General features: G+C 41.9%; 1 protein-coding gene across 1 annotated transcript in view; it reads left to right on the top strand.

Annotated features, from left to right (window-relative positions):
* LOC136866314 (collagen, type I, alpha 1b) overlaps positions 1-21,509 on the top strand; it is a 61,652-nt gene extending 40,143 nt beyond the window's left edge. Inside the window, exons 2-3 of the mRNA XM_067143162.2 lie at positions 17,238-18,741; positions 18,976-21,509. Of these exons, the coding sequence (XP_066999263.2) occupies positions 17,238-18,741; positions 18,976-19,075 (1,604 nt within the window). The 3' untranslated portion in view covers positions 19,076-21,509. The remainder of the gene's footprint in view (positions 1-17,237; positions 18,742-18,975) is intronic.
* Positions 21,510-21,741: the final 232 nt, after the last annotated feature.

Raw genomic sequence — 21,741 nt, forward strand, 5'->3', positions numbered from 1 at the left:
AAATTTCAAACCACACTGGCTGGATACTTCATTTCGACAATGCCTATCTCGTGATTCGTATCTACTCCAAAACTTGCGGCCGTGACACTGACACGAACCAGTTTGAGTTTTTTTCTATAATTTACAATTTTTTACTTCATTGTTAAGATATTTTTTACGTTCTTCTGCTGTGAGGGAGTCCGGTGTCGGCGACTGATTGGGTGGTGGAGGTAGTGGTGGTGTCAATCAAGGTAGAGGCGTCTGGAGTGTAAGGTGGATATAGATACATGGTTAGTGAGCTGAGACAGAAATAACGACGTGAACCTTGGTTAGCAGTACGGGTGTAAGGTAGGATGGGGGATGGAGGTCGGGGAGAAGCAAACGTAACCCAGCAGCCTTGCTATCGAAAAGAGGGGGAAGAACCTACCCAGAACCCAAGAAGGAATGTGTTTGGAAGTCCGCAGGTGACAGCTGACGAAACACTGCTTAGTCCGCCAATGAAATTAAAAGGCGTATGGCTTTTGGTGCCGGGAGTGCCCGAGGACAAGTTCGACTCGCCAGATGCAGGTCTTTTAAGACGACGCCCGTAGGCGACCTGCACGTCGTGATGAGGATGAAATGATGATGAAGACGACACATACACCCAGCCCCTGTGTCAGCGAAATTAACCAATTATGGTTAAAATTCCCGACCCTGCCGGGAATCGAACCCGGGACCACTGTGACCGAAGGCCAGCACACTAACCATTTAGCCATGGAGCCGAACGGTTCGCCATGATAGATTTGGACATGGGAATTGGGAATGCTCGTTGGACTCGAAGTAGTTCGCGCCAGCATCGGTGGGGATCTCCACCGCGGTGCCTTTGTACTGCACCCACGAGTCCTCTCTCTGGGGGCGGGGGGTTGCTGGAGTACACGTACCGCAGGAGCGTTATGTACGACGAAAGATGTTGTACGGAACTTTCAGCTAAGAAATCATAGAGAGGTGATTGCAGGTGGCATTACAAAGAGGCAACTTGTATCAACCTGTGTTGATTCTGATGATGATGATGATGAAGCTTGTTGTTTAAAAGGGCCCAATATGTGTTGATTCTATGCTAGAGTGAACAGTGAGGACGTCAATAAGTTACGTTCCAAAATTGGTTTTTAACGATTTAAACCAAACCAAACCCCATGGCACTACAGCCCTTGAAGGGCCTTGGCCTTCCAAGCGACCGCTGCTCAGCCCGAAGGCCTACAGATTACGAGGTGTCGTGTGGTCATCACGATGAATCCTCTCGGACGTTATTCTTGACTTTCTAGACCGGGGCCGCTATCTCACCGTCAGATAGCTCCTAAATTCTAATCACGTAGGCTGAGTGGACCTCGAACCAGCCCTCAGGTCCAGGTAAAAATCCCTGACCTGGCCGGGAATCGAACCCGGGGCCTCCGGGTAAGAGGCAGGCACGCTATCCCTACACCACGGGGTCGGCTTTTAACGATTTAAATAGAAATAAACAGAATTTTTTATACATTTCTAAATATATTTGAGTGTGATTTCATAGAATCTGATAATGTTCCTTAAAGAACGAAGTATAGTCCGTATCCACCGTACGCAATGGCTTCTTGAATAACACGGGCATGTTGATAAATTTTACCCGTATGTGTAAACAGGACTTCGATAACTTTCTAAGTGAAGAAGCTCCAGCTGAAGAGAGGTGATGAATTAATAGAAAGAAAGCTGTGATTGTTGGAGGCATAAAAGGTCCGAGATTTTAGTAAGGCACCTTCAGAGGATTTAATATGCCGTAACATGAGAATAATTCTTATCCAAGATAATTATTGAAAGTCGCCAAGGCTTGGGATCGAAACAGTGAATGTTCAGGTTCAAAGTCTTTTCACAAAACGTGCCTCGTGTTCTCGGCTATGAAGGTGGTTCTCAATGCACTCGTGCTCCCTGATTATATTAAAGTATTATAACCGATCTTGCCGCCTCTGTGGTGTAGTGGTTAGCGTGGTTAGCTGCCACCCCCGGAGGCCCGGGTTCGATTCCCGGCTCTGCCACGAAATTTGAAAAGTGGTATGAGGGCTGGAACGGGGTCCACTCAGCCTCGGGAGGTCAACTGAGTAGAGGTGGGTTGGATTTCCACCTCAGCCATCCTGGAAGTGGTTTTCCGTGGTTTCCCACTTCTCCTCCAGGCGAATGTCGGGATGGTACCTAACATAAGGCCACGGCCGCTTCCTTCCCTCTTCCTTGCCTATCCCTTCCAATCTTCCCATCCCTCCACAAGGCCCCTGTTCAGAATAGCAGGTGAGGCCGCCTGGGCGAGGTACTGGTCATTCTCCCCAGTTGTATCCCCGACCAAGAGTCTGAAGCTCCAGGAGACTGCCCTTGAGGCGGTAGAGGTGGGATCCCTCGCTGTGTCCGAGGGAACAGCCGACCCTGGAGGGTAAACAGATGATGATGATGATGATGATGATGATGATAACCGATCTTATTTAAGATCTGATCATTTTTTCATCTGCCTGCTGTCATTTCTTGATGGATACAGTACTTTTGCATCCATCTCGTGGCGCAGGCCAGAGCAAAGTGTAGCTTCCACTAAAGTCCCAGCCTCATTTATGGATGTGACAATATGGAAGCTGCAGGGATATGGGTGGTGCTGAGTAATGACATTAGAGCACAACCAGTGTGTCTGAGTGTTATGAAAGGTGTTGCTCATAGGGCTAGTTGTGCTTCAATAGCAGTTTCTGGCCCAGTGAGGAAAGCAATTGCAAACTGCCTCACTCCTAATCTTATCTAGAACGCCTCATTTTGATGCTACCATTGGTTTTTGTGGTTTGCCTATAACTGCATAGCCTTTGGTGCTGCTATATGAGGGTCCATCCATCCTCTAGGCTGATGACCTAACAGACAGACACTTTTTCATAGTCACCATCAAACACTGACAAGCTTCATTTTACACAGAACTCCATCTTTCATGTTGAGCTGTTGTTAATTCCCTAGACGAGACGGTTAAGTGCTCCTTGTTCAACCGTCCTTGGACAGCTTCTGGTTAGTAATTTCTTAGAAACCACAAGGAAACTAATTGTTAATACGACGCCTCTGCCCATTTATCCCGTTAGCCTTACGTCAGAGCACGAAACATTCACATGTTCAGTCATACGGAACCCTGCAATTCGTGGTGCATAAATCACAATGTTCTAGTGACACCATCAACATGTGACCGCAGTTCACATCCAAGTAAATCATGGTGAGAGATAAAACTTTGAATTTCTCACCAACTCTTTTTCTCTATCATTGTTATCCTCACTTAGTCACGGAGTTGTGAATCCCAATTATTTTTCTCTCTATTCACTCCGGTTGTGTACGACAGACTTCCTCCTCCAGGTCTTATAGAATACATTCATGTCCGTGATGTCACCGAGATTTCAACCTGCCTCATCTTCTTTTCCTGGTTGTTTCTTCTCTAACTCACCTTTCCTTGTAATTTTCTTCTCTACTCACTGCATCACCATAACATTTGAAACACCGACCTGAGTAGCTCACTGCGTAGAACACTGGCTTTCTGACTCCAAGTTGGCGGGTTCGACTTCGGTTCAGTCTGGTGCTATTTGAGGACGCTCAGACAGACCATTTCCTATTGGTAGATTTACTGGAATGTAGAAAGAATCCCTGTACGGTAATTTAGTGGGACTGGGACGTAAAACCAGTAACATTATTACCATTTGAGACGTGATTCACGTATCTTCTTGCTGATGTATTTCGTTCTCTAATAGCTTCTCGCTCCTAACAACTTAGCTGCATTGGATGGTGACCAGACGACTTCTAGCTGAGCCTGGCATTGCTTACACTTACGTTCATCTTTTTTTTAATCTGACCTGCCTTGCTCAACTCTTGCTATCTTTCGAACATGACGGTATTAGGTTTGTGAGGTCTGAAAGTTTCACTTTCATGCCCTTCGTGACCAGTGTTACCAACCGTAATAGAATTCTGCTTTACATAGCAGCGAGCAGACTGTGTGTAACATAATGCTCAAATGTAGCAGAATTAAATCATAGAAATCAAAAACCACCTAACTCCACTTCTTGTCCTTTTCCTTTTCAAGGTTATGGTGGGAAAATATTGCAAACGTAGTCTGCTATCCATGTATAGCAAACCAAAGCAAACCAAACCAATTCTAATCACGTAGGCTGAGGGGACCTCGAACCAGCCCTCAGGTCCAGGTAAAAATCCCTGACCTGGTCGGGAATCGAACCCGGGGCCTCCGAGTAAGAGGCAGGCACACTACCCCTGCACCATGGGCATGTATAGCAAAAAAACCTAATACCGAAGGTAACTGGTCAGCAGCAAGCTGTTTATTATTTCGTGGAAATCACAAACAAAGTTATTCCATGGAGTTAGCGTGTTTCTGGTTTTCATAAATATTCTACCTCTATTTACCAGCACTAATGCATGGCAACAAACGATGAGAATGACACAGAAACCATACATTTCGACTTCCAGCGAAATCTCCCTGTTCCATAACAAATGTTGTGATGAATTCTACCTGAGGTAGATGTGTGTGGATAACTTTGGTGTACATCGAATGTCAGACTATAAACAATTAATGTATAATTACAATGAAGTAGACGGCCACAAAGGGTGTTGTGGTGTTTGCAGTTTGTTAAGACATTATGGAAATCAAAAACCACCTAATTCCAGGTCTATATAATATCGTCTTAAACAAAAACCTATCCAGCTATCGTTATTTTGATATTCATAGTTTGTTTATGTACCTTTGCTACCGGGCGTAGTGTTTACAGTGCACTATGTCTTCTGGTATAGGCTAGAACAATTTTGTTACTTTCATTGATCTGTTTCAGTCTTATCTTTTGCTTTAACAATATGAAAGTGACTGAGGTATGGGCGATGCTAGTAATGCCATTCCTTATGTAGCCAGTCCCTGCTACAAATGGTGTGAAAATGTTGCTTATAGAGTCGGTTGATACAAGCATTTAAATGGGCTTGGCACACTGATATATAATAGCAACTTCTGACGCGGTGAGGAAACCAACGGGAAACTACCTCATTCCTCACTTCCCTAGTACGGCTCTTCATTGGTGCCTAGGCTATCTATGACAGCTGATGGCGAAGCTGTTGTGGATCCAACCAGCCTTAGGGCTGAGGACTGAACATACACACCGTTTGTTTATATTAAGGTAATACTAGAATTTAAAAAAAAAAACATCAAGATGATTTAACGGGGAACACGGCCATCAAATAGTTTTTCATCCCTCCTATAAAATTTGTTTTACTGGAGTTTGTGGGTATTTTATTTCCATGATTCATTTTCATATCTTAATCGTCGAAAAACATTTGTTCAGTCTCTCTTATTTTCTATACATCCTCGAGAGTAAACGTTCCCTTTAATTTGAATCAGCTTTTCATAAAGATTAAAGTTCTAAAGGAAAGTGTTGGACCCTCGACTCGGTCAGTGAATTATTTCTCGAGCTGAAACTAACCCTGCATAGTCTGTGTGTTATTCGTCTTTTTCCTTTGATATTTCAAATGTTGTCCTGTCCTGCGAGTACATATACTGTATGTTTCATCCCTACACTGCATGAATGGTGCAGCGCGTGGCAAACGGAGGCACGACTGCAAAACTTGCATGTACATTATACTATTCAGTGAACACGTGTGATTATTCTACTCCGGTAACTTTTAAAGACAAGCAACTGCGCATAAAATGTAACTGAATTCATTATATCTCATATACCTCATACACCACATTTTAAATCAAATAATAGGAAGTAGACCGAGCGATTGGCTGCGTTGCTTGCGTCACGTAACAGTCATCTTGCATTCGGGAGATGGTGGGTTCGAACCCCACTGTCTGCAACCCTGAGGATGGATGGAAATGATGGTGAATCGACTTCTGTGTGGTGTCTAGAGAAAAGATGACTTTGTCGCAGTACCAATATGGTTTTCGAGCTGCTCACTCCACCACCAGCCACCTTGTACGCTGATGATGATGATGCTTGTTGTTTTAAGGGGCCTAACATCGAAGGTCATCGGCCCTACCTTGTACGACTGGAGAGTTATATCCATAATGCTTTTCTCCGAATACAGCACTTTGACTTTTTTCTGCGATTTGGACAAAGCCTATGACACCACATGGCGATATGGCATCCTTTCAGCCCTGCACCAGTGGAAATTCCGAAATTGCGAAATTTTTGTCCCGCTATTTCTTATTTCAGTAGGGAGGGTATATTCGCAATACCACGTTCAGGAAAACGGAGTCCCTCAGGAATCGGTTCTCAGTGTCACTCTGTGTGCGATTGCCATAAACGATATTGTCCCTGCTGCGGGTTCGGCAGTCTCTATATCTGGACGATTTTTAGCTCGCAAAATAAGGCAGTCGCAGAGCGACAATTAGGCCTACAGCAGCTAATAAGAGAATGGAACAGTGGACCTTAGAACATGGCTTTCGGTTTTCAACGGACGCGCACTCTTCATCCCCATCTTGAGCCTTATTTAGTGGAAAGTCGCTTTATCTGTAGCAGATACGTACCGATTTCTTGGGCTCCTTTGCGATAGTAAATTGTTATGAAAGCCACACATGCGTCAACTAAAAGTAAAATGCGCTAAGAAGCTCAATATTTTTCGGTTTCTTGGCGGAACTATGTGAGGGGGCTGGTCGCACGGTGCTCCTACGCTTTTATAGGGCACATATTTTATTCAAATTAGACTACCCGCAGGTGTATTTGTAGCGGACATCTGACCGTAGTACACACCCTTACGGAGTGTACGGACCAGGTCGATCATCGCCGTTGTCTCCCTCAAACTACGAGATGATGAGCAGCCAGTAGACCTCATCACTCGTTTTATGGAGAAGAGTGGGCTGATTTTTTTTTCAATTTGCTTTACGTCGCATGCTAAATATAGCTATTCTGCAATCCAAGGAATATGCAAGAAGCACGTTTGCTTGATAACAGAGAACGGGATCAGCGCTGCATTGAATAAAATGTGGCAAAGACCGACTGGGCTTAATTCCAGAGGGGAAAAATCAGGCAAATGCACGACCAGCCACCAGCCTACACCAGAAGTGGTGAGGAAAGTGAAGACCCTTGTCTCAGGTGGTAACCCCCCCCCCCCCAACCCAAAGAACTATCACACGTAAGTTGGCGATGTCTGTTTCAACAGGACCTGCAATTAGAAAAGTGGCATATGATAAGCGCCAAGTTCATAAGCTGTTGCCTCGTCACATTTCGGAACGTCGCACTAACGCAAGAAAGGTGTATGAGGGCAGGGAACAGATGGAAAAATGTGGTGACATTAGACGAAGCATATGCATACCTTAGTGACTGTAACAAACCCCGCTCGATTTACTACCACCCTGGAGTAAAAACACATTATCAAGCATTGTATAAAGAATGCCAGAAAAGTTTCCATGATCCTCGATGGGTACTGCTACAATGGCAAGTTAACCATTCGCCGTGTCGCTAATAATGTGAAGATGAACTCTACACAATAGACTATGAGCAAGAGGTTTTAACAGATATTTACAACAGGGATATCCCAGCACTGCATGGGAGGGCGAAAAATCAGGTATGGGTACATCAATATAAAGCATCTAGCCACACCTCTCGTTCGACTTGTCTGTTCTTAGAGAGAATGGAGATGGAAGCTGGAATCCGTGCAATTCCTTTTACTGACATTCCGCTGAAGGCACCCAATGGGCCACCCAAGGACTTCTGTGCATTTGGACTGTTAAAAAGAGCCTTAGGAAACAGACGTCCACGCACTATCAGTGACCTCTGGAAAGCCTGTCAGGATGAGTGGGATAAGATAGACATGCTAGCTCCGCGTATAAGTCTACTGCAATGGAAATTACGTTATCGAGCTGTAGCTACAAATGCTGGCTTTCTAATTGAGCATGACCGTTGGTGGAGACATGTCTTTTCATAAGCTAATTACCCTTCAAACACCGTCCCCAGAGATCTCCAACGACGTTCTGTATATTTCTATTAATTGAGCTCTGTAGTCAGGCAGGTTATATTTTACTTTCGTGGTTATCTGTAGAAGCGGCAAAATGAAGGCCACAGAATGTAAAGACAGATAACAAACAGTTATGACCTGCTCGTTGTGGGCACTTGCTGCACAGTTCAGTTCGATGTGCCGTGAGCAATTTCGGTGAGAAGGACTGTGGCATGAAGCACACCAATTCTAATGGCGAAATACGTCAAAACACGTTGATTTGGTTTCCCAGAGATAAACGAAACCTCCGCATCATAATATAACATCTCTGTGTATTATGAAGACATTTTACCGATATTGTTATAACTAGATAGACTTCATTCAAAAGAAACTACAAACGAGTTCTAGTAGTACAAGTCACTGATTTCATTTTCAACGGTTAGCAGAAGAAAACGATTAGTAAAAAGCGAATGTACAATTTTCTGAAATATGTAAGGGTAGGCCTATTAATTTCAAACTCTCTACCTTTAATACTGCCTCTGTTTTTTAAACTTCAAACTTCTGAAAATCAGCTACTTTTGACTTATACCTTTACTCCCTGGCACGAAAGATTTATTGTTCACGACCACATTGTACTAGAAAAAAATTCAACTTAATAGGTCTTCGGTTCATATAGTGCGTGTCAAAATATGTTATGCTTAGAATTAAATTGGTTATAATAATAATAATAATAATAATAATAATAATAATAATAATAATAATAATAATAATAATAATTCATTATCATTATAGACTGTTATGCCTTTCAGCGTTCAGTCTGCAAGCCTCTGTGAATTTACTAAACGTCGCCACAATCCTCGATTTGCAACTAGTGTTGTGGCCTCATTTAGTTCTATACCTCTTATCTTTAAATCGTTAGAAACCGAGTCTAACCATCGTCGTCTTGGTCTACCTCTACTTCTCTTACCTCCATAGCAGAGTCCATTATTCTCCTAGGTAACCTGTCCTCCTCCATTCGCTTCACATGACCCACCACCGAAGCCGGTTTATGCGTACAGCTTCATCCATCGAGTTCATTCCTAAATGAGCCTTTATCTCCTTATTCCAAGTACCCTCCTGCCATTGTTCCCAGCTGTTTGTACCAGCAATCATTCTTGCTACTTTCATGTCTGTTACTTGTAATTTATGAATAAGATATCCTGAGTCCACCCAGCTGTCGCTCCCGTAAAGCAACGTTGATCTGAAAACAGACCGATGTAAAGATAGTTTCGTCTAGGAGCTGACTTCCTTCTTACAGAATACTGTTGATCGCAACTGCGAGCTCACTGCATTAGCTTTACGACACCTTGATTCAATCTCACTTATCATATTACCATCCCGGGAGAACACACAACCTAAATACTTGAAATTATCGACCTGTTCTAGCTTTGTATCACCAATCTGACATTCAATTCTGTTGAATTTCTTACGTACTGACATCAAATTAGTCTTCGAGAGGCTAATTTTCATACCATACTCATTGCACCCATTTTCAAGTTCCAAGATATTAGACTGCAGGCTTTCGGCATAATAATAATAATAATACCGAGCTCGATAACTGTAGTCGCTTAAGTGCGGCCAGTATCCAATATTCGGGAGACAGTGGGTTCGAACCCCACTGTCGGCAGCCCTGTAAATGGTTTTCTGTGGTTTCCCATTTTCGCACTAGGCAAATGCTGTGACTGTACCTTAATTACGGCCACAGCCACTTCCATCCCACCCTTATCCCTTACCTATCCCACCGTCGCATAAGACCTATCTGTATCGGTGCGACGTAAAGCAAATTGTACATAATAATAATAATAATAATAATAATAATAATAATAATAATAATAATAATAATAATAATAATAATAAATATATATGAGCACCGAGCTCGATAGCTGCAGTCGCTTAAGTGGGGCCAGGATCCAGTAATCGGGAGATAGTGGGTTCAAGCCCCACTGTCGGCAGCCCTGAAGATGGTTTTCCGTGGTTTACACGAGGCAAATACCGGGGCTGTACCTTAATTAAGGCCACGGCCGCTTCCTTCCACTTGCTAGACCTTTTCTATCCCATCGTCGCCATAAGACATATCTGTGTCGGTGCGACGTTAAGCAAAATAGCAACAAAAAAAAGAATATATATGGTCCCACTCATATAAATGGCATATGGATTAAAAGAAAAACTACAGATCTGTACACGGCAATAGATAACTATTTTTTTATTTACGTCGTACCGACAGTCCGACACAGATAGGTTTTATGGCGACGATGGTACAGGAAAGGCCTAGGAATGGGAAGAAAGCGGCCGTGGCCTTAATTAAGGTATAGCCCCAGCATTTGCCTGGTGTGAAAATGGGAAACCACGGAAAACCATCTTCAGGGCTGCCGACAGTGGGGTTCGAACCCACAATCTCCCGGATGCGAGCTCACAGCATAGATAAGTTTACTGATGCCGTGCGTAGGAGACGCTTGAAATTCTATGGTCACATCTGTAGAAGTCCGCCGGCTCTGTCACGAAATTTGAAAAGTGGTACGAGGGCTGGAACGGTGTTCACCCAGCCTCGTGAGGTTAACTGAGTAGAGGGGGATTCGATTCCCACTTCAGCCATCCTCGAAGTGGTTTTCCGTGGTTTCCCACTTCTCCTGAAGGCAAATGCCGGGATGGTACATAGCTTAAGGCCACGGTCGCTTCCTTCCCTCTTCCTTGTCTATCCCTTCCAATCTTCGCATCCACCCACAAGGCCCCTGTTCAGCATAGCAGGTGCGGCCGCCTGGACGAGGTACTGGTATTTGTATCCCCCGACCCAAAGTCTTATGCTCCACGACACTGCCCTTGAGGCGGTAGAGGTGGGATCCCTCGCCGAGGGAAAGACCAAGCCTGGAGGGTAAATGGATTAAGAAAGAAAGAACATCTGTAGAATGGACCAATAGAATGGCTAAAAAATTATTAACTATAATCAACTCAAAGGAGGTCAAGATCAACTGGTTGGAAGAAATTAAGCAGGATTTACAAGAAATAAACGCTACATTTTTTTTTTTTTTTTTTTTTTTTTTTTGCTAGTTGCTTAACGTCGCACCGACACAGATAGGTCTTATGGCGACGATGGGACAGGGAAGGGCTAGGAGTGGGAAAGAAGCGGCCGTGGCCTTAATTAAGGTACAGCCCCAGCATTTTCCTGGTGTGAAAATGGGAAACCACGGAAAACCATTTTCAGAGCTGCCGACAGTGGGGTTCGAACCTACTATCTCCCGAATACTGGATACTGGCCGCACTTAAGCGACTGCAATAAACGCTACAGACGATATCATAAAAATCGTAAAGTTTTTGGAAATCTGATTCACAGATTCGTGGAAAAAGCTAAAACGACCACTGGAAAACAGTGGACAGAAGAATGGAATGAACACCACAGTGAATTCATGAAAATTATTATTATTATTATTATTATGCCTCAAGTATCGAGCTGCAGACCTTCCGAAGCCTGTCTACCAACTTCGAGTTTCCGATTATGTTGCTATCTAGGAACGAAAGCGGTTTAAATTCGACATCTTCAGGAATTCAATTCATCGCGTGACACTTGAGTACGCCACCATTGATCTTTAACCTGCCAACGGCATGGATTACCAAGATATTTGATCAAATTTCTCAGCTGAGATCGACCCTGTGAATTTGGAATTCTGAATCCGGATCATCGAGATAGCCAAGAGGAAACAACTGAAAACATGTAGGCTAGTTTATATGAACAAACATGTTGCATCACTCAGAAAAGTAATAATAATGTGTTTTTATCTATCTTGAATGACCAAATGTTGTTCATACACACAACCGTGATGGGAAAAGTACAAGAAAGAACATTGGGGTGAATCATTGTTACCTAAGAAATATTTTACTCAATTACAATTACTTCACAGAACACTAGACACTAAAGATTGCAAGGAAAAGTGTATTGCTTCATTTTGTGTGTGGTCTATTTTTTTTAGCATAGAGACATTAATTTGCTCTTGTCACTAAGTAAAACTAAACATGATGCATAGGAACTTTCAAAATGATTTTTCCCCATAATTTTTATTTCAGTTACTTTTAGTGTTTCAAATAATGCGCCATGTACATTACAAAATAATAGATTCTTAAAATTCCCATCGCTAAGTCTCGACCTTTTAGAAGTAGGCTACATCTTTGTGTTTGTTGAAAAGATTCTCAACAGCGGCACTTGCCTGACTTCTTGTGGATAGCACATGCAGGGATCTGGGTTGGAGTGGTCCAGAGGTTGTGTTAGTGTCATGCAATCATAACCATTTTCCTTGCGTTTGTCAGTTGTTATGGGAATCAGTCCTACTTGTCACTACCGGATGCGGGTTGGGTCCACTAGCGTCTGGGCTTTGGGCCACAGTTTAGTCCCTTGGTCCAGCAGCAAGTGGTCCCTGGTGCCAAGTCACCTTTAAGGAGAATGGAAATAGTGTCAAGCCTTGTATGAGGTAAGGGGCTTCTTCTTCTCGCCTGGTGACGTCCCGATCTTGCGGTGTTGATGGCACACACTTGTCACTGCAATCTGTAACTATTCTAAGCTAGTTATACATGTACACATTTATACGCATCTCAGTAGAGTGCGGGCCGCTCCTCCGCTCTTGTGTCCTGGATGCCCTAGATAATAACTGAAAAATAATAGAATAATAGAACGGGTTAGTATGTAGCTTCTTCTGGTTAGTGGTGGGCTTCTTGTCCACTCCCTTGTCACTGGCGGGGGTGGGAGGTGGATTGAGTCGTCCCTTGTTATATGGCTGTGTTGTCTTCGTCATATGTATTTCTTCGCTCAATCCTTCCTCGCTTGCATCCCTGTGGTGGTTAGAGCTGTAACATACTAAATAAACATATATGCAAGTACTTGCAGTGTGGGATAAGTGCGATGTAGTGAGTGGGTGTCAGCTTAGGAGGGGGGTTGTTTATGAACTTCCGGCCTCTTAATCATGTGGCTGAACAGAATGTGTTTCGGAATGGGGTATCTCGTGTACAGATCGACGTCGTAGCGTCCTATACCACTCAATAGTGGGTTGATCTTATTACCGCATGACTTCGTGTATATTCGGAGTATTTCTTTTCGTATGTGATGCCTTATCGAGCTGACTTTCGCAATTTCGCGTAAGTGGCGTATTGTTGTGTCAGTTGGGAGTTTAGCCACTGCTCGAATGCATTTATTTTATATTAGTTCCACCTTTTCCAGGTTCGTCATAGCAGTGTAGCCACATGCGGGGGCTGTGTGCGTGATTATTGGCCTAATTAAGGCCTTGTACATGTTAATTGCTACTTTCGTGTTAATACTGGATTTTTTGTTTAGTATTGGATAGAGCTGTATTAGTCGTATATCTGATTTTCGCTGAATGGCTTTAATGTGATGTTGCATGGTTAGCTTTCTGTCTAGGACTACTCCAAGGTATTTAGCTTTGTCGTGCCAGGCTATATCCTGATTAAATAGCTTTAGCGGTTTAATATTGGCTGGCCTATGTGAGCGTCTGTTCTTTATTGTGAACAGCACAGCTTGGCAATTGTCAACATTGACCTTAATGCACCATTTAGTTAGCCAGGGCTCAATAGTTCGTAGTGCTACTTGTAACCTCTTCCGAGTACACGCTAGCTGAGGGTTGTACTGTGGTGGCAGTGTCATCAGCATGGAAGTGCGTAGTAGTAAGTTCAGCTGTTGGCATGTCGTTCGTAAATAGGACGAACAGGATTGGGCCTATTAGTTACCCTTGGGCTACGTCCGCATCTTATGTACCCTGGGTGGAATTTGTGGTCTCTTAGTTTCGCTAGTAGGCCTTCGCGCCACACTTTATCAAATGCCTTCTGGATATCAAGGAATACCGTGCCCGTGTCCCTCCGCTTGTTTAGTCCGAGGGTCGCTTATTTATGAACCGGCTAAGCAGTTGCGGGGCGGAGTGAACATTTCTAAAACCGAATTGTTCGTTTCGAATGATTCCGTTTTCCTTGATATGTGCTATTAGCTTTTTCAGCAGTATTTTCTCGAATGTTTTGCCGAGGTTGTCCAGACGGCTGATGGGCCTGTACTTGTTTGGGTCAGATTTGTCCTCGCCTGGTTTTCCAAACAAAAGGATCCTAACCTTTTTCACTGCTCTGTGTAATATTGTAATTGGAACATTGCATTGGTATATTTTGGTGAGTAGTGTGAGGGCTCTCTGAGTTAATTTCTTGATCATTATGTTTTGGATCTCGTCTGGGCCGGGTGCTTTCTTCGGGTGAAGGTTATCTATTATCCACTTAATTTCGTGTATAATAGTCTTATTAACCTTGGGCATAGGTGCGTTTTCGAGCAATTCCGCTACCTTAGCCTCTGTTCGCTTAGTTAAAGGCGAGGTCGGACGTTTCTTCGTTGGGTGTAAAAGCCGCTTCCAGTGAGTCAGTCGACCTCAGCCTTATCACGGGTCTCGTATACTGGTCCAATTGGCCTTTTGATTGTTGGCATTACGTGTGGTTCTCGCGTGAAATACTCGTATCTCGCTAAGTTCCACACCGGTCTGGTGTTTGTATGAAACGTACTTAGTTTGTTGTTCCAGACCGATCCCTTTGCCTACATATCCCTGCTTATATACTCGCATTGGAGTCGCGCTACGTATCATGTCCGCAGCAGCAGTGCCCTCAAATGCAAACCTTTAGATCTCAGTATACCGTATACACATTGTTTTGTTTCCATGAATGTTAGAGGAATTTTTTTTTTTTGCTAGGGGCTTTACGTCGCGCCGACACAGGTAGGTCTTATGGCGACGATAGGATCGGAAAGGCCTAGGAGTTGGAAGGAAGCGGCCGTGGCCTTAATTAAGGTACAGCCCCAGCATTTGCCTGGTGTGAAAATGGGAAACCACGGAAAACCATTTTCAGGGCTGCCGATAGTGGGATTCGAACCTACTATCTCCCGGATGCAAGCTCACAGTTAGAGGAATTTTACCTTCTTTACTACCCGTTATGGTAGTGGAAAAAAGTCTTAAGAATATCTATATTTGATAATCCCTCTCGTTATGCTCATTAAATCAATAATCGCCACTACCTTCGCAGGATCATTAGCCATGGAAAAGAAATGAAATGAAATTTAAATCGAAATATCCAGATTTTTTATATTTATTCATGATATACCTATTTCTTTTAGCTTTTGTTTTAATGTACAATATGTTTCTACGCATGACTTATACTTGATCAAAAGCAACACTCGGACAGTGTTATCAACAGCCTTGTAGTGCATTCTTGTATTCTGTCTTAGTCATAGTTACCATAAACTGTTGTTACTTATCACTTCAGAGTGTGAAAAATAAGCTCATTTTCATTCCTTCCTTCTTTCTTTCTTTCTTTCTTTCTTTCTTTCTTTCTTTCTTTCTTTCTTTCTTCGATCTTGGCTAGCTGTGGACCACTAACTTTATGATTTTCTTCCTCTGCTTGGCTTCCTGTCTTTCCAGTATTTCTTCATTCTTTCACTTTGTTCCTCCTTTCCTCCATCCAGGCAGATTTTCTTTGCTTCTTCTCTTTCTCCTGCACCCCCCCCCCAAAAAAAAACCTCCTTACGCCGTTGTGAAATTGGCTATATTTAACATCTCGTTTCTTGTGATATCCAGCTCAGCCATATCCTATTTAATTTCAATGAAGCATGGGATTTAAGTTAAAAAATCAAAATGATCATATTTTTTCTCCGTTAGCCTCTTTGGATTCGTCCCGTCCAAATGGCCTTAAAAGAAATTCCTCATTTTTCTGACTCTGTCTGAAAGCTTTTCATTTTTCAAATAAATTTGTATATTATCCCTTGTCCTCCATTCATTTTCCTTTGGACCAAGAATTTTTTTTAGTAGGCTAGTACCCTTTCCTTCCTTTTCTAGTTAATCAACTTGTCTTTTTTGTTTAAGACCAAACATTCGGTTGCATACAGGCACTCTGCTTTTATGGCGGTGTTGTAAGCAATCATGAAGTTTCGATTTCATTGGCATTGATATTTTGTTGTTAATATTTTTTTTTTTGCTAGTTGTTTTTTTACGTCGCACCGACACAGATAGGTCTTACGGCGACGATGGGACAGGAAAGGGCTAGGAGTGGGAAGGAAGCGGCCGTGGCCTTAATTAAGGTACAGCCCCAGCATTTGCCTGGTGTGAAAATGGGAAACCACGGAAAACCATTTTCAGGGCTGCCGACAGTAGGGTTCGAACCTACTATCTCCCGAATACTGGATACTGGCCGCACTTAAGCGACTGCAGCTATCGAGCTCGGTGTTAATATCTTTAGTTAATTGAAAAGTTAATTCTATTTTTGTGATCTTTTTTCGTTAGTTTCTTTATAAAGACCATAGGGCTGTATTATTTCTCCCAAGTATTGACATTTATTTACTTTCGTAATTTTTCCATATTTCGCGTAAAGATATTTTGGAGCATCTTTAATGTATGACATACATTTCGTTTTATCAAAGGAAATTTGTAGCCCTGCTCGTTTTGCTGCCTCTTTCAAAAGGTTTATTTGTTCGGTTGAAGTATCTGTATCGTCTGATAGAATAGATTACTCATCTGCAAAGTTCAATTGAATGTTAGAGCTTTTGTATCCAATTCGATTTCCTGAATATCCTTCTCTTGGAGTTTGATTTTGTACTCTCTGATCATTTTCTCTAAACCACAGTTAAGAAGTATTGGATAAACACCACCGCCTTGTCTAACCCCAGTTTTGATTTCAAAAGGTTTTGAAATTTCCCCGAAAAACTTTAATTTGGATTTTGTTTGTTGATGTCTGCTTAATTATTGCTAAGGTATTTTTATCTGTACTAACTTACATTCTTCCAGAACATTGAAGAGTGTATTTAAATTACAATTTTGTTTAACTATTTGTGTACTTTAAACACTGTTAGGGCAAATAATGATTGTCTGTTAGAATAAAAGAGGATTGTTAGTAGTAATTATAGATACATCGTAAATAGTTATATAATATTAATAAAACAATAACATCCGAACTTAAGCCCTTGATAGTTGATACTTAGCATAAGTTAAAGTTACTCTACGGAGTAATAGTAAAATATTATAAATAAATAAAAATATTTACTTGTTTGTGTTCCATTTTCAGAAAAGTGTTTCTACGCATGATGTTCGTATGAAAACTGTTTGAAATTTGTATACTCAAATATATATTCATTTATCAGAACGCAGTGTATTCTTTTGAATTTATATTTTGACTCTCTTACTTCCTGGTATAATTTTCATTATATAGAACGTACACCCAAACCCTAAATATTGGAAAAAATGTAAGTGAGTTCTGTTTTATATTTCCAGGAAACCACGGAAATACTAATTCAGGATCACAGAGCGGTAGCTGGTTTAACAATGACAAAACCAAGAAGAAAGATGAGCCCAGTAAACCAGCTCCCAGTTCCGGAGGATCATCTGCTCCGAGCGACGCGACTCGTCCGATTGGCTTCGTGAACCCTAGCAGTGCTGGTCAGGGACATTCACCATATTCAGGAGCTTCAGCACCCCCGTCACCGCATGCAGCACCATCTTATCCTGGTTATGGAGCTCCATCACCCGGTGGATACCCAGGATACGGACATCAGGGCTATGCTGGAACTCCAGGGCATGTTAATCCAGGTTACGGGGGTGCACCAAATTCAGGGTATCCAGGATATGCTGGAACTCCAGGGCATGTTAATCCAGGTTACGGAGGAGCACCAAATTCTGGGTATCCAGGATATGCTGGACAACCAGGTTATACGGGAACAGCGGGTACTGGAGCAGTAAACCACGGTTACGCGGGTTCTGGATATCCCGGCTATGCTGCACAACCAGGTTATGCGGGGACACCGGGTCATGCGGCAGCTCCAGCAGCTGGATATGCAGGACAACCTGCAGGAGGATCTACTACTTATATAATAAAGGAGACTGCTGGTGGTGGCGGTGGTGGTGGGGGAAGCGCTCTGAAGACGGGGCTGGCAAGTGGTTTGGGAGGTGCAGTTGGTGCTGGAGTGGGTGCTCTTGCAGCAGGGGCGGTTCTGTCACATGCTATGAACCACAACTCTCATGGGTATGGGAGGCCCTCTTATGGCTACGATAACCAAAACTCAGCTAATTCCAATCGTGGTGAATCATCATCCAACAGTGATTCATCTTCATCAGATACTCCCTCTGAAGCTGGAAATATAACCAATATATCCTATAACTATTATTATGGAAACCCTGGCGCCCCTCAAAACGGAGCTCCTGGATACGGAGTTCCACCACCATATGGAGCTCCTGGATATCAAGGAGTACCACCTCCATACGGAGCTCCTATGCCCGGAGGGGTTCCTCCACCATATGGTGCTCCCATGCCTGGAGGAGTTCCTCCACCATACGGCGCTCCCATGCCTGGAGGGGTTCCTCCACCATATGGCGCTCCCATGCCTGGAGGGTTTCCACCAGGAGAAATGCCACCAGGAGGAATACCACCAGGAGGAATACCTCCACCAAATGAAGGTCCTGCGCCTGGTCAAATGCCACCGGGTGCTGAGGGAACACCCCAGGTAGGAGTTCCTATGAGCGAAGGCGTTCCATCAGCTGCAAGTCCTGTACCACCCGGTGTTCCAGAGAATGGAACCATTCAGAAATCAGGAGCTGATGTTTCAGATAATGGAACCACTCAGAAACCAGGAGTGGAAGCTGCTGCTTTAAAAGTAGATGATGCTTCTGGAAATAAGACACTTGGTGTCGAAAGTTCTCCTGAGGTAACTGAAGCATCCGGAAATGATGAAGGTGGTGCCACTTCATCTTTCACTGAAGTTGGCTCAACATCTGCTGCAGTGTAAGTTCCTTTATGTTGTTTTATATGTATTTAAATCTCACCAAAGTCTTTAACCGTAGATTAGAGACAATATTTGGCCTACACATATAGGCTAATCTAATTCAATGTTAAAGCAAAAAAAAAAGACATAGGAATATAATTCTTAAAATAAGTAAATGTTATTGAAGACTGTACAGACCAAAGAATTAAAAATAAAGTTAAAATAAAAATGTCTGTTTGAACTTTCTTTTTCAGTATCCACAATCAAGATGTAACCATTTGCTTAATATTTGGACTTCTTTTCGCTCTGTATCCGAACTTCCATATCCCGAAAGTTGGTTCGATCCTACTTTGATCTTCCACCAGCGTAGTCAAGGAAATCCCAGAAGTAGGCCAGGCAGCTCCTTCGACAAGTCGATGACATGGCCTAGAATTCAGACCACCGCACTGTGATATTTTGTGGTAAAAATATCTCAGCAGTCATCGAGAATCGAACCTCAACAGTACTTAGACTTATCTGATTTTTAAATAAGGGATTGTAAAGAACACGCTTCATTTTACTGTGTTATTAGCCCGTACAATGTATGATGTGCATTACTGATATATTTCGTTACATACATATGTGAAGTGCATTTTTAAAAGGATGTAAGTACTGCCTTGACAGTTTTCAAGCAGCATGTAATTAGTTTGAAAAAAGTACTTTTAATATTGGGTTTTACCACTTCTGACCCAAATGTTTATCTGCCGTACAGTATTATTTTTATAAGATTATGCAGAATGATATGACGTAATTCTTTTCTGGAAACATGACATCGAAAATCCAAAATTTTGATGTGCATAATTATCAGTTTGATAGATTGAGCTTTGGTATAATATAATGATATTTTATATTACAGTTGCACACAGAGGAAACTACAAAGTTTTACTACACAGTCAGTAGCAGCAACTCAAACTACATGGTTTTATACTGTATGATGTAAAAAGAACAAAATTTGTATCCATACCTCGACGAGCTGAATTTTGGTTAGCCATGTTTTCTTGGCCGTGCTATAGTTCCGTATTATACAATTTAGAAGGATGCATCGGTGCTATTTTGGGTCTATTTAATGTGTTGAATTATAAACAACGCGTCTTGAAGTCTATTTGTTTACTAGTGGTTTAACGTCGCACGAACACATCGAAGGTTTTCGGCGACGCCAGGATGGGGAAAAAGCTAGGATTGGGAAGGTACTGGCTGTGGTCTTAATTTAGGTAAAGACCAAGCATTTGACAGCTGTGAAAATGGGAAAACACGGACAACCATCTTCAGAGCTGCCGACGATGGGATTCTAACCCACCATCCCCCGAATGCAAGTTCACAGTTACGCGACCCTAACCACACGGCCAACTCTCTCGGTGTGATGTCTCTAAACGATTCATACAACCAAATACAAACTTAAAGATCGATATGCGTAAGAATACACGGTGGGTATGAAAACAGCATAAAATGCTGATATTCTAGTATTCAGAATTACGTTCAATTTCAAAGAATTTCATTTTTATATTTACTCTCTGAGTCAATTGACATTTATGATCATACCTCCAACGAGCATACTCAAGGAAGAGCTGGGAAGTAGAATCGCTATGGTCCGATATTCGTAAGAACAAAATACATTTGAGGGTAGTAAATGAAATGGCCACTAAAAATCTTAAAAGTGGATAATAATAAGTAAGGATATGTTGTAATTTCATTAGATTTTAAAGAAATGAATTGGTTAAATCAAATAAACTTCCAGCGATTCTTTTGTATTAGACTTTATCCAGCAAGAGAAAATATTAGGTCTACTTTCCAGGAAAATGATAAATTTCTTAGAGAGAATAAAAATGAGATTCTGATAGAAAATTTATAATTTTTGTTCAAAAATTATCCTTAATTATTCCAAGTACAACACAACGTCAGAGTGATCCATCGTTATTACTGAATCATGTTTAGGGAATATAGACAATTTTCATCTCTAGTCTCGTATGTATATTTACGTTCAAGTAGGATAGACCTTCGTTATTTGGATCTAGTAATAAGATAACTGCTATGCAACACTAAATAAAATACTAGCCTATGTTACTTGGTAATGAATATAGGTAAACTGGAAAGTTACGTGGATGTAGAAATAACACACCACAACAAGTATTAATTGAATGGATGAAAACCATAATGGTATAAGTAGCATTTTGGTCATTTAGAGAAAAAGACATTTAAACATCTTCAACACTCATATAAAGCATGCTATTTGTAGTTATACCACCCATCACTAGAGCGCAGAATATTACCACTATCACTTGTATCTCTTTGCTGGTGAAAGGATACATCCTCCCGGAATTACATCCTGCACTTAACTCAATTTTTTTTAAATGTCACTTATACCGTTATGGTTTTCATCCATTCAATTGTATCCAAGACTTGTTTGTCGCACATAAAGAATAAGATCGATATGCGTAATTATGCATGGATGTGAAAACAGCATAAAATGCTAATTTTGCATCAGGCAAAAGTCCCCGTTGTCATGGTACAAAGGACTTTATATGGTTGGCGGTCCCATTTTTCATTAATCCAAAGTGAGTTGCATATCGATTGTAACTACGTGATTCGGCTCTGGATAGTCCCGAAATGTTACTATGATTCGGAACTGAACAACCTAAGTCTTGGATGTTAATTTCTATTAAACTTATTCTAAAGGAATAAAATAAATCGAACTAAATAAGGGTTTCCCACTTATATATCATGCAAAATTCCTTAGTATGCTCAGCTACGAGGATGCTATTTTCGAAATAAATAGGACAGAGTTGACTGTTATTCTCTGCTTACTACTGCACACCATACCACAGGCAATCAGAACCACAGCGTGATATTTACAAGTATTAGATTGAAACAAACGCGTATTTAAAATTTAGTTACTTACATCTAACAGAAATGCACACATCACATATCACCTGACTTATATAATCTGTACTTATATAATTTCACTTAATTTTATGGCTTAAAAG

This window comes from Anabrus simplex, chromosome 3 (genome assembly GCF_040414725.1).
Source record: "Anabrus simplex isolate iqAnaSimp1 chromosome 3, ASM4041472v1, whole genome shotgun sequence".
Lineage (NCBI taxonomy): Eukaryota > Metazoa > Arthropoda > Insecta > Orthoptera > Tettigoniidae > Anabrus > Anabrus simplex.